Below are 14953 nucleotides of genomic sequence, written 5' to 3' on the forward strand. Positions count from 1 at the left end.
TCCATGAAGGAGAATTGGTGGATAAGGAATCCAGATCAGAGGAGTTCATCTTGCCAGACTGTTCGGCTGTCCATCACGAAGTTGGAGGAGGATCTCCGTCAGGCACTTCAGGAGCACCCATCCCCTTCAGCTTGTCCCTCTGATCGCATGTTCGTTCCTCCAGAACTAAGGACTAAAGTTTTAACGTTTTGCCATAACTCCAAAATTTTTTGTCATCCAGGCATAACCAAGACCCTGTCGGTGGTTAAGTCACAGTTCTGGTGGGATTCCCTTAACAGGGACGTCCAGGAATTCGTGTCTGCCTGTCCCCAGTGTGCCCGAGCCAAAGTGTCCCGTCGTCGCCCAGTGGGACTGCTGTCCCACATCGCCATGGACTTCATCACGGGCCTGCCCGCATCCTCGGGTAACTCAGTGATTTTGACCAACATAGATCGTTTTTCTAAGATGGTGCACCTGGTCCCATTAAAGAAGCTCCCCACCTCCAAGGAACTTGCGGATATCATGGCAAGGGAGGTATTTAGGCTCCACGGTATCCCTAAGGATATTGTCTCTGACCGTGGGCCTCAATTCATCTCCAAGTTCTGGCGGGAGTTTTGTAACCTGTTGGATATTTCTACCAGTTTGTCTTCAGGATTTCACCCTCAGACGGATGGACAGACGGAACGGGCCAATCAGGAAATCGAGACCAAGCTTCGCCTTCTGTGCTCAAGTGAACCTGCTAGATGGTCTGATAACTTACCCTGGGTGGAGCATGCCATGAACTTTTTGCCTTCTGCTGCCACAGGTCTCTCTCCGTTCTACACGGTGTATGGGTTCCAGCCTCCCATCTTCACCCTCCAAGAGAGAGCGGCTGGGGTTCCTTCGGCGTTTGCTGCAGCCCATAGGTGTCGCCGAACCTGTGCCAGGGCCCGAAAAAGCCCTGTTAAAGATGTCGGCGGTGTACTCCTGCGCAGCAAACCGAAGGCGATCGAAGCAACCTGAGTACCAGCCTGGGCAGAAGGTGTGGCTGTCTACGCGAGACTTACCGCTTAAAGTGGAATCACGCAAGCTCGCACCCAGGTTCATCGGTCCGTTCCCGATCTCCAAGGTCATCAATCCTGTCGCCGTAAGACTCCAGCTACCAAGAGCTACCAGGTTCCATCCTTCATTCCACGTATCAAGAATCAAACCTTTGAAGACGTCTGGACTCAGTTCCTCCTCCAGACCCCGTCCACCCGCCCGGTTCATCGATGGCGGTCCTGCCTACATGGTCAAGAGGCTCCTGCGTTCCAGACGTTGGGGTCGCCGGATACATTATCTGGTCGATTGGGAGGGATACGGGCCTGAAGAACGTTCCTGGGTTCCTGCCAAAGACATTTTAGATAAAACCTTGATTAAGGACTTTCACAGGGCTCATCCGGGTCAACCAGGCAGCCCGTCAGGAGCCGGGCCCTTAGTGGGGGGCTCTGTCACAGTCTCATCTGTTCCTGCCACGCCTCCTGCCTCTAGTCATGCCACAGCCACGTAACTTTCCACTCTCCCAGTTTCAAGCCACGCCTATGTTACCATGCCCACGCAATTACCATCATCTACTTCACCTGTTTTGCCCTGCATAAATACTCACAGCTCCCAGTCAGTCACTGCCAGATTATTGAACGGTTTATACTCAGTAAATGTCCAGCCTCAGTAAATGTCACAGCCTTTGCCTGACTTCTTGTTCCTCGACCCTTGCCTGTTCCACAACCCACAAGCCTTGCCTGCCCCTTTTTGGATACTGCTTCGGACTCTGCTTCCCGGTTACCGTTCTCAACTTCGCCTTTTGGATTCTCCCTTTCTGGATTTGGCTTCTGCTCTCTGACTCATCAGTATCGACCCCCTGCCTGGACCTGGACTCTCCCTCTCGCCTCAACCCCTTTCAGACACGTCTGTCTGCTACGAGACATCAAGTTACCGTGGACTTACCTATTCCGGTCCCGCTCCAAGGCGGTCACGTGAGTGTCCTGAACAAAGACTCTGATCCTGCTCCAGTTCCGTTTACAATAAACATCTTAAAACTTCATCTTGTCGTTGTGGTTCTGAATCCTGTCAAGTCCTGCCTTGTCAGTTTTTTGACTTTACTCAGTTTCGTTTCATTACCTATGTGGGTAATTAACTTTTCTTTCTCAATGTGTGATCTTGGTAAAACTTTTTTTCCCCCAAAAGCTCCAGAAATGACTGTTTTGCAACATTAAACAATCATTCAAGTGCTTTCTAAAAACATCAAAAAAGAACATTTATTATGCCAAAAACTTATTATTTTAGATTCCTGATAGTAGTTACTATGGGGAAGATAACAAAGAAGCATGTTTTAATTATTGCATTATAATTCTTTGTTTATATTATTATTGTATATATTTTTTGCAGTTGACAGAAGTAATTCTCCTCTGCGGCTTTAAAATACAGTGAATTGACAATGAATAAATCTTGAATCTTGTTTTGAGGAGATATTGTGTAAGGAGATTCAATGTTATCCAGGAACACAAGACACATTCGGTTTAAAGTTGTGCCGGTCGGTTTGACCCACCCGTCATCTGATTAGCTGCTTTTTGTTCTCCCAAAAGCCAGGATGAAGCTCTTAGGAGATTTGGCTTTTTTTTTAGCAGTGGCTCTTGAACTTTGGAACAACCTGCTCTCTGACATTAGACAGGAATCTTCACTTTCACTTTTTAAATCTCTTTTAAAAACAGATCTGTTTTAACTGGCTGTTAAGACAATTTGAGTCGCTGATTTTGTGATACTTTTTCTAAACTTGTTTGTGGCTTAATATCTATGAGTTTTGTTTTATTATTTTATTTTTTGTTTTATGTTATATCTGTTGGTGTTGTTTTTAAATGTGCAATACAAATAAATTTTGTTCCAACCACAAACGTCGAAGTATTTCATTGGGACTTTATGTGACAAATCAACACAAAGTAGTGCATAGTTGTGAAGTGGAAGAAAAATAATACAAGGTTTTCAAACATTTTTTCAAACAAAAATCTGAAAAAGTGTGGTATGTATTAGTGTTCTGAAGGTAGGACTGTGCTAAGTTTTTTTTAGCCTTGCCACTAGAAGGCATGGTCGTTTTGTGAATAATGTTATGTTGGGATGTAGAATAGTGTTCATGAAAGCAGTGTAAAACAGCAGAAGTCGTGTTTGGCAACAGTTTACGTGAGTTTATAAGAGTGTGTATCCACAAAACTGGTGAGTTACAGAATATATTTCTGTTTAAGAAGGATAATTTGTCAATTTTTTTGCTCTGGACATTTTCTGTTTGCTCATTTTACCTCTAGAAGTTATGGCTAAACTAAGCTAAGTTTTACTTTAAATGATGTTCTTTTTATTATGTTTAGTTGCCTTCTTTTACTTTATTTCACATCATAAGTCATTGAAATGCAGGACTGGAGCAATGGGAGAACAGCTTATTTCCTTTATTATCAAATATGGCTTAATAATAATAATAATAATGCATTTTATTTGTAGCGCCTTTCAAGACACCCAAGGACACTTTACAATATAAGGGCACAGAAGAATAACAACAAGAATGACAGCAATAGAGGAGTAACAACAGGAGAAGTTACAGAGAAAAGGCTAGCTTAATCTATAAGTAAAAGCTTTCTGGCCTAGTAATAAGGCCTACAGGCCTATATAGCATACTAATATGAATATTGGTGTTTACATTGGATTGTAATTTGTCTTCTGTTTGCAGGGTGCAGAGCTCTGTTCAATCCATCATCTGAAAATAGAAAGATTAAATAAAAAAAACTATTCCTCTTCAGGCCTTGGTGAACTTCAGAGCCAAACTGAACCTTATCCATTAAGAACTGGTCGAACAACTTTAGATTTCAACTAATCTCTTCTCCAAACCATTTGTTGTTTTAGGATGACTCCTGGCAATGTGGAGATTGGCTTCTGGAAGGTTGATGTGACTCACCTTGTGGATCCTGAGTGGCATGGGTGGAGTTCCTGTCTCCCACCTGCACCCGATTCGGCTGATGAGCTCTGAGGGCATTTAGGCTTCTGGGAGAGATCCTGTCCTTGCTGGATCATTCAGTTCCCTGGAAGCCGCATTGCAAAGCTGTCTCTTCCGGAGTCCTCATTCTGGTTCCCCTGGGACCTCTTGCTCTCTCTCTGGCTGTGGACTCTTTAAGCTCGGCCTTGGTAACCTCTCTGCCTCTGTCCGGCCATTTAGGTTGTTCTGAAAGAGACACCCTCGTCAGTCCTGCCCTTCAGGATTTCAACCATCTCCCTCTGGGATCTCCGTCGCCTCCTCCACTGAGTCTGCCTACTCACCTGGTACCTGCCTGAGTTCTCCTCTACGTTAGCCTAAATAAAGACTCTTACACTTCTATTATTGTGGTCTTGTTCTTATTCGTTTTAGCCTGAACCTGGGTACTATCTTTGTTAAAACCTGATAGAATGATCCAGCCAAAATGAGTACCCACAGCAAGACAGATGATGAACAAATCCTCGACTCGCTCGCTCTTCAGGGGGGCGCATTAACGAGGATTCTATCCCAGCAACAGAAGCAGAGTGAAAATATGGACAGACTTGGTGGTATGGTTTTTTTCCCTGGACCAGAGAGAAACCTCTATTTTGTCACCACCTGCCACAGCCAGCTCCAACCCAGCACCCCAGCTTACCGTCTCGTCCCGTCAACCCGTCCCTTGAGAGCCCGACTTCAAACCAAGCCAATTTTTCAGTGGTAACCCCGAATAGTTTGGTGGCTTCATGCTGCAGTGCAATCTGGCCTTTAATAGAGCTCCTCAAACCTACGCTTCCGACGCCGCACGGATCACCTACCCAGTCTCTGCACTCCAAGGAGACACGCTGAGGTGGGCTCATGCATATTTTCATACCTCGTCCGTAAATGATTGCTTATTCTCTACCTTTTTAGTTATTTCCAGTGGGTTTTTGAGCTCCCTCTCCACCAGGAAACTGCCTCCAAACGACTGTTGGCACTCCAGCAGGGAACACAATCGGTGGCGGACTTCTCCATCCGTTTCCGGATCGCTGCCCGTGAAGCGGGGTGGGACGATCTCGCTTTTAGGGGCATTTTCGTTAATGCTTTAAACGACCTAATCAAGGATCAGTTGGCCACGAGGGATGAGCCAGATAATCTCAATGACCTAATCAGCCTGGCGATCCGTATTGACAACCGCCTCAGGGAGCGCAGGAATCCTGGGAACTACAATCCCCAGAATGGTGCCTGTTCGGCTCCCTCATTTCCGGATCTAGTAGACCACTCCCTCTCTTCAAACAGCTCTCCCGAGCCCGAACCTATGCAAACTGGACGCACTCACCTCACCCCGGAAGAGAGACAACGTCGTTTTGCGGCCAAGGAGCATATATTGTGGCAGGAAGGGTCACTTCATCGCTGCTTGTCCTATTCAGTTAAAAGGCTGATCCCATCAGTAGAGCAGGAGGTACTGGTGGGTGTCTCTAACATTTCCCCTGACAACCGGCTAACTCTCTCCTCCACCCTCAATGTAGACAAGATCCATTTGCCTGTTTTGGCTCTAGTAGACTCGGGAGCTGAACAAAACCTAATCAGTGACAACCTGGTGGAACAATTGTGCATTTCCAAGGAGAAATAGCCTCAACCCCTGTCCATGGCGGCACTCACCGGCCTGACTCTCTCCACCATTACTCACAGGATTCCATCGCTTCATATTGTGGTCTCTGGCAACCATCACGAACTGGGTGAGTTTTTTGTTTTTCATTCAAATAATCCTCAAGTTATCCTATGTTTTCCAAGGTTGGAGAAACATAACCCTGTCATTGACTGCTCTCTTAAAAGAGTAACTTCTTGGAGTGTTTCCTGTTCTGCTAATTGTTTAAGGGCAGCTGTTCCCTCCTCACTCCTTTTGCTAAATCTGAGGTGATTGAATTATCCCGTGTTCCTTCCTGTTATCACGATCTCGCTCCCGTGTTCACCAAGACCAAAGCCCTCTCCCTACCTCCTCACCGCCCCTATGATTGCACCGTTGACCTCCTTCCCAATGCCCCCCTTCCATCTAGCAGACCTTTTAGACTGTCGGGTCCGGAGAAGGAGTCTATGCGCTCCTACATTGACTCTTCTCTGGCTTCTGGCATTATCAGCCCCTCTACCTCACCGTTAGGCGCGGGATTTTATTTTGTATCCAAGAAGGATAAAACCCTGAGACCTTGTATTGACTACAGAGAACTTAATAAGATTACTGTTAAGAACAAGTATCCATTACCTCTTATTGTCTCTGTCTTTGAGCAGCTTCAAGGAGCCACTATCTTTTCCAAGCTCGACCTCTGGAATGCGTATCATCTGGTTTGCATCAGGAGTGGCAAGATGACCGCCTTCACGACCCCTCTAGGTTGTGAAGGCGGTCTTCCACTCACTTTGAATACCTGGTGATGCCATTCAAATTAACTAATGCACCCGCCATTTTCCAGGCTCTCGTCAATGATATCCTCAGAGACTTTCTTAACCAGTTTGTCTTTGTTTATCTGGACGATATTCTGATTTATTCCAGAGACCCTCTTTAGCACACTCAGCATGCTCGTGCAGTCCTACAACGCCTCCTGGAGAACCAGCTTTTTGTCAAAGCCAAAAAATGTGAGTTTGGTGTTCCATCTGTTACTTTCTTGAATTTTGGGTTTGAGTGTGGGCAGGTTCGGAGGGATCCTGAGAAAGTGAGAGCCGTGGCAGAGTGGCCTACCCCTGTGAACCGTAAACAGCTCCAGCGTTTTCTCGGATTTGCAAATTTCTACCGCCGCTTCATCAAGTACTTCAGTCGGGTGGAAACCCCCTTACCCCTCACCTCTACTCTCCGTACCTTTCTCTGGAATGCTTTCTGTAAGTTAAAGAGACTCTTTTCTTCCGCCCCTATCCTCATCCACCTGGTTACTCATCTGCAGTTTGTTGTCGAGGTGGACGCTTCCGATACCGGGGTGGGTGCGGTGCTCTCTCAACGCTTTCCTAAGGATAACTGTCTGCATCCCTGTGCATTTTTCTCCCGTCGTTTATGTCCCCCCGAGACTAATTATGACGTTGGTAACCGTGAACTCCTAGCAATCAAGTTGGCCCTGGAGGAGTGGAGGCACTGGTTGGATGGGGCTGAGGTCCCCTTTGTGATTTGGACTGATCATAAGAACCTTGCTTACCTTCATCAAGCAAAAAAACTGAACCCCAGACAGGCCAGATGGTCCCTTTTCTTTGCTCGCTTCAAGTCAGTCGCCCCTATGACTGTGCGACTGACTTGCTGACTGGAGCTCCACTTCCCTCCAGTCATCATTATAACCTGTCCAGACCTAAGAAGGCACTTTGAGCCAGTACATGAAGACTCATTTACCACTGGAATAATCCACCCATTTACCTCTCCAGTCAGAGGAGGATTTTTCTTTGTACAAAAGAAGGACAAGACTCAAAACAAGAACCATGTACCTTTGAATGACTTAGTTACGTAATGCCCAGATTTTGTCCAAATTGGACCTGAGAAATCAAATGGATGCATACAATATGATATATATTGTATGCATTCAAGAAAGGCACAATTGAAAGACAGTTTTCAAAACACCTTTGAGACATTTTAACTATCTCGTCATGATGTTTGGACTTAATAACGTGATCGCCATCTTCTAAGCCCTTTTCACTAATGTTTTAAGAGACTTCCTCAACTTGTTTGTTTTCATCTTTCAAAACAATTTTTCATTTTTTTCAGAGAACCTAGAGCATCACTAGAGCCACGTCAGACAAGTTCTACACCTCCTGGAAAACCTACTGTACTTTAGGGCAGAGAAATGTGAATTCCTCGTCTGCTTGGTCACTTACCTCAGGTACATCTTCATGATCAGGCTGGTAAAGACAAATCTGGAAAAGATTAAACCTGTGTCTGACTGGCCTACCCTATCTGCACAAATGCAACTCCAGTGATTCCTTGGCTTTGTCAACTTCTATCACCAATTCATCCAAAATTACAGCCAAACTACTGGTCCTCTAACCACACTCAATAAATAGATCCTGATAACAAAGTACATCCACGCACATTCTTCTTTTGCCGATAGTCTCCTGCCGAAAGAAATTATGATTTCAGAAAGACGGGCAAGGGGAATGGAGACACTGGTTAGAAGAAGCCAAATTACCATTTGGACACATCACAAAAATATTGCCTATCTTCAATTGGCCAAGTGTTTGAACTCAAGATAAGCCGAATGGTCTTTATTTGCCAGTTTTCAGTTCTCCATCGCATACTATTCAGGGTCCTGTAACATCAAAACCTGCCCTTGATCAAATTTATACACAATACTTAAACATCTTCCACAATTGGACTAACTCCTTTTGAAGCCTCTCTAAGGTGTCAAGCTCCATTGTTCCCCATTCAAGAGACTGAAATGGCTGTACCCTCCATTCAGCAACACCTGCAATGTTGGTGGATTTGGCACCAAACCATAGCAGCTTTATTAGAGACAGTGGATCAAAATCGACATCATGCCAAAGATGACTGGAGAGCCAGATGAATCTTGACTCCATAGTACTCTCCTAGTCAGAAATTTTGGCTCTCCTCCTGTGATATGCCTCTCAAACAAGCCTACAGGAAACTAGCCCCAAGATGCTTAAGACCTTTTGAGATAAAATTTATCATCAACCCCTCATTAAATTGTCATAAGCTCCCTCTGACTGTGAGGATACACCCTACTTTCTATGTCTTCCAAATCAAACCCATCTCTACCAGTACTCCTTGCCCTCCAGCCGTACGCCCACCACCACGTCAGTCATCACGCTTACACAATATGCAGCATTCTTGATGTCTGCTGTACGAACCAAGGCCTTCAGTAATTGATAGACTGGAAGGGGTAAGGGCCAGAAGAACGATCCCAAGCTGAAACATCCTCAACCCCGATCTCATTACCACCTTCTACACGAACCAAATGACTTAGGTCACCAGATGGTGACCATTAAGGGAGGGGTACTGTCAGGATTCCTGTTGTTTGTTCTCCATTAATTATTTTACTTTCTTGAATGAGTTTTGAGAGTGTAGGTTTTTTTCTACTGCTATCGTCAATTTCAGCTGATGACCCTCTTTGGTATTTAAGGCTGAGCTGAATCACAACACTTTATCGGCTCATTAACCTGCTCGTTGTGATCATTCTCATTTCAGCCCTCTTGTGCATGTAATTTTTGCTTAGTGTATTAAAGAAAAGGGGGTGAATGCAAATGCATGCCACACTTTTCAGATTTTTATTTGTAAAACATTTAGTAAACCACGTTTCATTTTCTTTTCACTTAATTATTGTTTACTACTATGTGTTAGTCTACTTTTCTGGCTGTAACATGACAATATGTGGAAAGGTTTAAGGGGAAGACGACTTTTTCTAAGGCTCTGCATGTTAATGTTTTCATGTGATGTGGCTTCATGAAGGGAATCTTTTTATAAGAATATAACTCTGCCAACTCATTGAACTGTTTAATATCTTCAGTGAAATGGAAAAATAAAAACATTCCAACTTTTTAATGAGTCTAAACTTCACAACTTTATTGAATGGACATGGATGAAAATGATGGGAAGTTTATGTCTTAACTTCTATCCATTTTCTTTACCCGCTTTTTCTTTTCGGATTGTGGGAGCTGTGTGAGAGACAGGGAACACCCTGGACAGGCCACAAGTCCATCACAGGGCCACATAGAGACAAACAACCATTCAAACTCTTTCTCACACCTAGGGACAAGTTAGAGTTACCAATTAACTTAACCAGCATGTTTTTGGTATGAGGAAACCACCATATGCACATGCAAACTCCACCCGGAAAGGCCCCAGGCCAGGAGGTGACCTGCGACCTTCTTGCTGGGAAGAGACAGCTGTAACCACTGCGCCACACACGCCTCTTTCATGTTACTGTACAGCTAAAATAGACAGACCCTCATAAACATTAACAAACAACATTTCTGGTAGTATTATAAATCAGTTTAGTGTGAATTTTCTTAGTGTGTACAGTTTCTTACCTTGACTTTATCAGGTCCTGTCAGAAAGGTGGATTACAAAACAGAAGTTATAAACCAGACATTGGTCAGATTAGCAGATCTAAACTACTTCACAATAAAACACACACATGGATAAAGGAAAAACTCAGCTGTTTCTATGCAGTCCTCTGAACACTGATTTAAGTGGGGTTTTTTTTTATCTTACATTGTCCTAAAAATGTCTCCATCTCCTTGAACTTTTCCACATTTTATCATATTCCAACTACAAACTTCATAGTTATCTACTGGAATTTTATGTGACAGACCAACACAAAGTAGCACATAACTGTGAAGTGGAAGGAAGATGATACATGGTTTTCAACATTTTTATTTTTTACAAATAAAACTTTCAAAACTCCAACATCTATTTTTTACTCACTTTTTTGTGCAGTGTCACAGAGAGCTGTCAGTGTGCAAGAGGCAGGGTACAACCTGAACAGGTCATCAATCCATCACAGGGACACAGAAAGACAAACGAGACAGAAAACAATTCATCCTTTCACTCACACCTAGGGACAATTTAGTTACCAATTAATCTAACATGCATGTTTTTGTCCTGTGAGAGGAAACCGGAGTATCTGGGGAGAACATGCACATACCACAGAGAAAGGACACAGGCGGAAGACAAACCTGTGACCAACTTGGTGTTAGGTCACAGCTCTAGAATTTAGTTTGGAGTACAAGAATAAAAGGGGTGCAAATACAAATGCATGCCACATATTTCAGACTTTTAGTTGTAAAAAATGTTGACAATCATGTTTTATTTTCCTCCCACTTCACAACTATGCACTACTTTGTGTTGGTCTGTCACATAACATCCTTGTAAAATCTATTGAAGTTTGTGGTTGAAACATGACAAAAAGTGGAAAAGCTCAAAGGGATGAAGACTTTTTCAAGGCACTTTATATTCAGACCAAGTGCCTACACTTGCTTCAATCTGCAAGACTGGTACAAGTGAGACTTAGTTGAAACCACAACTAAAGAAGAGTTTAATATGGCTTCTGTCACAAGAAATTATAAATAAAAATAGACAATTCCAATTTTTCATTTTATCTGAAATTTAAAGTTTAAAGTAAAATTTGGTAGTTTCTTTTTTAAAGCATTTAAAACATCAAACAGTTATTAAAAAGTAGCATACCCTCTTTCAATCCTAACCTTTCAAGAACAATAAAACTCAATTTGTTCTGAAAATGAGACAAATACAAGCTCAGATGATAAAAATATCTAAGTTTTGACAAAATTATGCCAGAACAAAAAGGCAAGTTTTGTTGCTTTCATACGAACTAAGGTGGTAAATGTCTGGCAGAAACTCTGATCAAATGTATTGATGAACTGATCATCATCAATTGGACCACCTCTAGAAAAGCACTTTTATCTGTTTGCTGCTCTTGAGCATACAGGTGTGTGTTAACACATTGCCAAAATAGAAAGACATCAGCACTGACTTTAGAGAAGCAACTGCTTGGTTGGGTTCCAAACTTTATTTTATTTTGTTTAATAGATCCTAATAATTACTTTTTAACTTCATAATAAATAACCAGTTTTACAGGAACAGTAGATTTGTGTTCAGTTGCTGAATAGGACGACTGATTGAAGATTTAGTAAATTTAGCAAAAACACTAAAGAACTTGAGAAAATATTTATTTGAATCAATCCCCATCCGCAGTGATTTTATTATTAGCCTATTTATAAATAAGTATGTGTGAAGTTTTAGATAAAAATATAAACTTCAATTTAAACAGTTAACCAATCTTCATTAATAACCTTTTTTGTACTCATTGTGTCATTTAGTATGTGAGAATGCACATAGAAACAGTTGGTCAAGCATGAAGCTAACAGCAGCAACTGACAGACAAGCGGAGAGAAAAAGTTAGAAAATACTAAAGTTATAAAACAAAGTCATGTGTAAGAAAAAGAGCTACAGCAGAGCAACTGAACACAGAGACACACAGCAAGCTGATAAAATGATAACAGACTCCAGAGCTGACAGTTGAGTGGTGATACTGCTCTTTTGTATGTTCGATGAATAACTTGAAGTGACACCAGTCAGCCAATACGACAGACATATTTATTCAAAGCAGGAAACCGTATTTGGGGATATTTGGGGATAAATGGGGATAAATGGGGATATTTAAGGAAGTCACAACAAGTTTGTGTTTTCTTTAGGAGTGGGGGTATCTATTTTTAAATGCATCACATCAAGGGTATGGTAGATTCTAAATTGATTTTCAAATGTCAAAAATTAATTTTATTTACATTAACTTGTGTTACCCCTTTAGGAGGGTCAGCAGAGTAGTTGATGCCATCCGCATCATTACAAATGGACAAAGTAATTTCACCTTCTCCAGTTCAGATCCTTTTTTCCCCCAGAGCTGGCATGTAGCATTGTTGGAGCCAGAGTGTGCGCACTTGGGACACGGGGCTGTGTCCTGGATACAAAAGTCCCAACTCTATATCCTTCCAACTCACTGTCACCGTTGTGACACTGTCAATTACAATGTAACATGACACTTTTATTTAAGCCTCAAACAACGAATCATATTGAAACTAAATTAAACATATAAAAAATGCATATTTGAACATACAGCAACAAAGTAAGAGCTACATAAATAAATGTATACTTTATTTATCCCTAAAGGAAACTAATTTGGCACAGCAGATCTAAATTAAATTTCATATTATAACATCAAAACAATGTAACTTCAAAAAAGCAAAACTATCAGAAATAGTATTACATAACATTTAAATAATATTCATATTTTCCATAAAGATGAGTTTGTTAAACAGTGAGATGAAAAATGGTCTGATTGACCTCCAGAAGGGTCCTTTATGATAGCAGAGTGGATTGAGTCTGTTGGAGAAAGAGCTCTTTGTTCTTTGTCGTTATGGATGGATGGGATGATGGACTAATGGAGAGCAGTTTGTTCTCTTGTCTTTCACTGACTCAAACGTCTCCAAGTTTTGCTACCCATAAAACTACAGCACAGAAAATGGCTCTTGAAAAGATCTGCAACATCTTACTGCACACAATAAAAGGCCTGTTTTCTCAGAAAATAGTCTGCACATCCCGTTCTTGTAAACATCATCAGTGTTGGTGCTCCAGTTCAGCCTGCAGTCCAGGTGCACACCCAAGTATTAGTATCTGTCTACCACCGCCACTTCTTTACTCAAGATGTTGATGGGTGTGGTAGGAGACGTTCTTCTTCTGAAGTCAATCATCTTGTCTACTTTCAGGAGCAGATGATTCCTGCGGGAACACTCCACAAGATTGTGCACCCATTTCCTGTACTCAGACTGCTGTCCATCTCCAATACATCCCACCACTGCAAAATACAGGTGGCATGACTTAGGTGTACAGAATGAGCAGGTGGTGCTCCTGTGTTATTAGCATCTAGAATTGCACCACTTAAGGTGGCTGCATGTTAGAGTAGCTCTGTTTCATTCATTCTGAGATATTGCTTTTGAAAACTTCAAATCCTCTTTTTGTAGATGTAAACCACCTTTTTTTTTGGATGATCATTTCCTCTGGAATCCTTCACCCATCTGGCTCATTGACAGCTGTCCTGCCTTTTACTGTTGATCATATTCGAGTTGTCCGTTGCTGGGGCCAAGGGCTCCAGTACCTCAACTGGAAAGGTTATACTGAAGAAAGGCCCTGGATTCCCCACTCCTTCGTGTTGGATCCTTCATTAATTAATGACCTATACAGACAACATCCCAACAAGAGAAATCGGCAATCAGGTGGCAGGATTTTCAGATGTCCAAGTTTCCATTATTTTGTATTCCTGCTTTTGACCCTTTTATCCTTTTCTCTGCAGATGGACAGTCCAAGCAGGTACATGCAGTTTTAGAGGTTGTCCAGCAAATGCTGCCACCTCCTCCTCTGGTCCTAGAGACACCTGAGATTCATTATTTTCAATCAAGTTTCAGTTTAAAAGGCAGTTGGATCACCACTCTTCGCTAGTTTACTTTGGTGATCTTGGTCTCCTAGAGGTTTTTTCTTACTGTTTTTTTTAACTCATCAAGTTAACATTTCCTGTGTTACATTTCCAGATCTTCCTTGTGGTAAATTTTAAAAGACTTTCATTGGAACTCACCTGTGAGTTGTTTTGCAAACCTGAGGATTATCTACCTACCTTCAATCTGTAAAAACCTCAGTCTCATACTCACCTGAATCTCAGCCTGCCTGCTCACTCTCCACCACTTAGCTTCTTCATCTCCTCCATTTCCTCCTTAGCATCTGGAACCTGCAGTCCTCCTACTGGCAACAGAAAGAAAGCCTTACAGTAAGATTAAGTCCCATTTAACCGATACTTATGAGCATCACCTCCAAAGAAAGACTTATTAACAGTTCCCTTTACAATACAACATTATAGCACACCAAAGACTTGCACATGTAGTGGCAGAATTTATTATAGGGTAACACCTGTTGTTGATAAGTCCTGACTATGTTATGTCTTCTATTCCAAGTCCCATGGGTTCTCACAGAATGACCTTGTTTACAGGAGTGATGTTGAATTTTCTCCTCAAGAGAACCAGACTGTCTTGCTTTTCCCTAACTCCTCCTTCTGGTTCAGTATTTCAATATCTTTAATATAAGCTCTTGTATTAACTTGGGGGCCAGAGCTTTGATTTGGAGCTTCCCCGTTTGGACCTAGGACTCTGATGTTAATTCTTAATTATCTTTAATGCTCTTTATATTTTGTGCAGAATATATAAATAAACCTGTTTGAGTGATTTCATCTAACAGTGCCTGGAAATTATTTTTCTGCCACGACACACATTACTGTTTGATTGTGCAGTAAAGCTTTTTCCTATTTTCCTTTTTACCTTTTTCCTAACCATTTTTGTTGTATGAGGTCATAAGATTAACATCCTGAGTCTTGTTAATTTTTTTTTTTAATATGACACATTTGGCATCATAGTGAAGCAGGGGAGTTTGGTCACTGCGGTGGAGGGTGG

The 14953-nt window shown here is 42.2% G+C and overlaps 1 protein-coding gene across 1 annotated transcript in view; it reads right to left on the minus strand.

Annotated features, from left to right (window-relative positions):
- LOC108248746 (epidermal growth factor receptor substrate 15-like 1) overlaps positions 1–14953 on the minus strand; it is a 145172-nt gene that overhangs the window by 7145 nt on the left and 123074 nt on the right. Inside the window, exon 26 of the mRNA XM_037974303.1 lies at positions 9974–9990. Within this exon, the coding sequence (XP_037830231.1) occupies positions 9974–9990 (17 nt within the window). The remainder of the gene's footprint in view (positions 1–9973; positions 9991–14953) is intronic.

Source organism: Kryptolebias marmoratus, linkage group LG24, assembly GCF_001649575.2.
Source record: "Kryptolebias marmoratus isolate JLee-2015 linkage group LG24, ASM164957v2, whole genome shotgun sequence".
Taxonomy (NCBI): domain Eukaryota; kingdom Metazoa; phylum Chordata; class Actinopteri; order Cyprinodontiformes; family Rivulidae; genus Kryptolebias; species Kryptolebias marmoratus.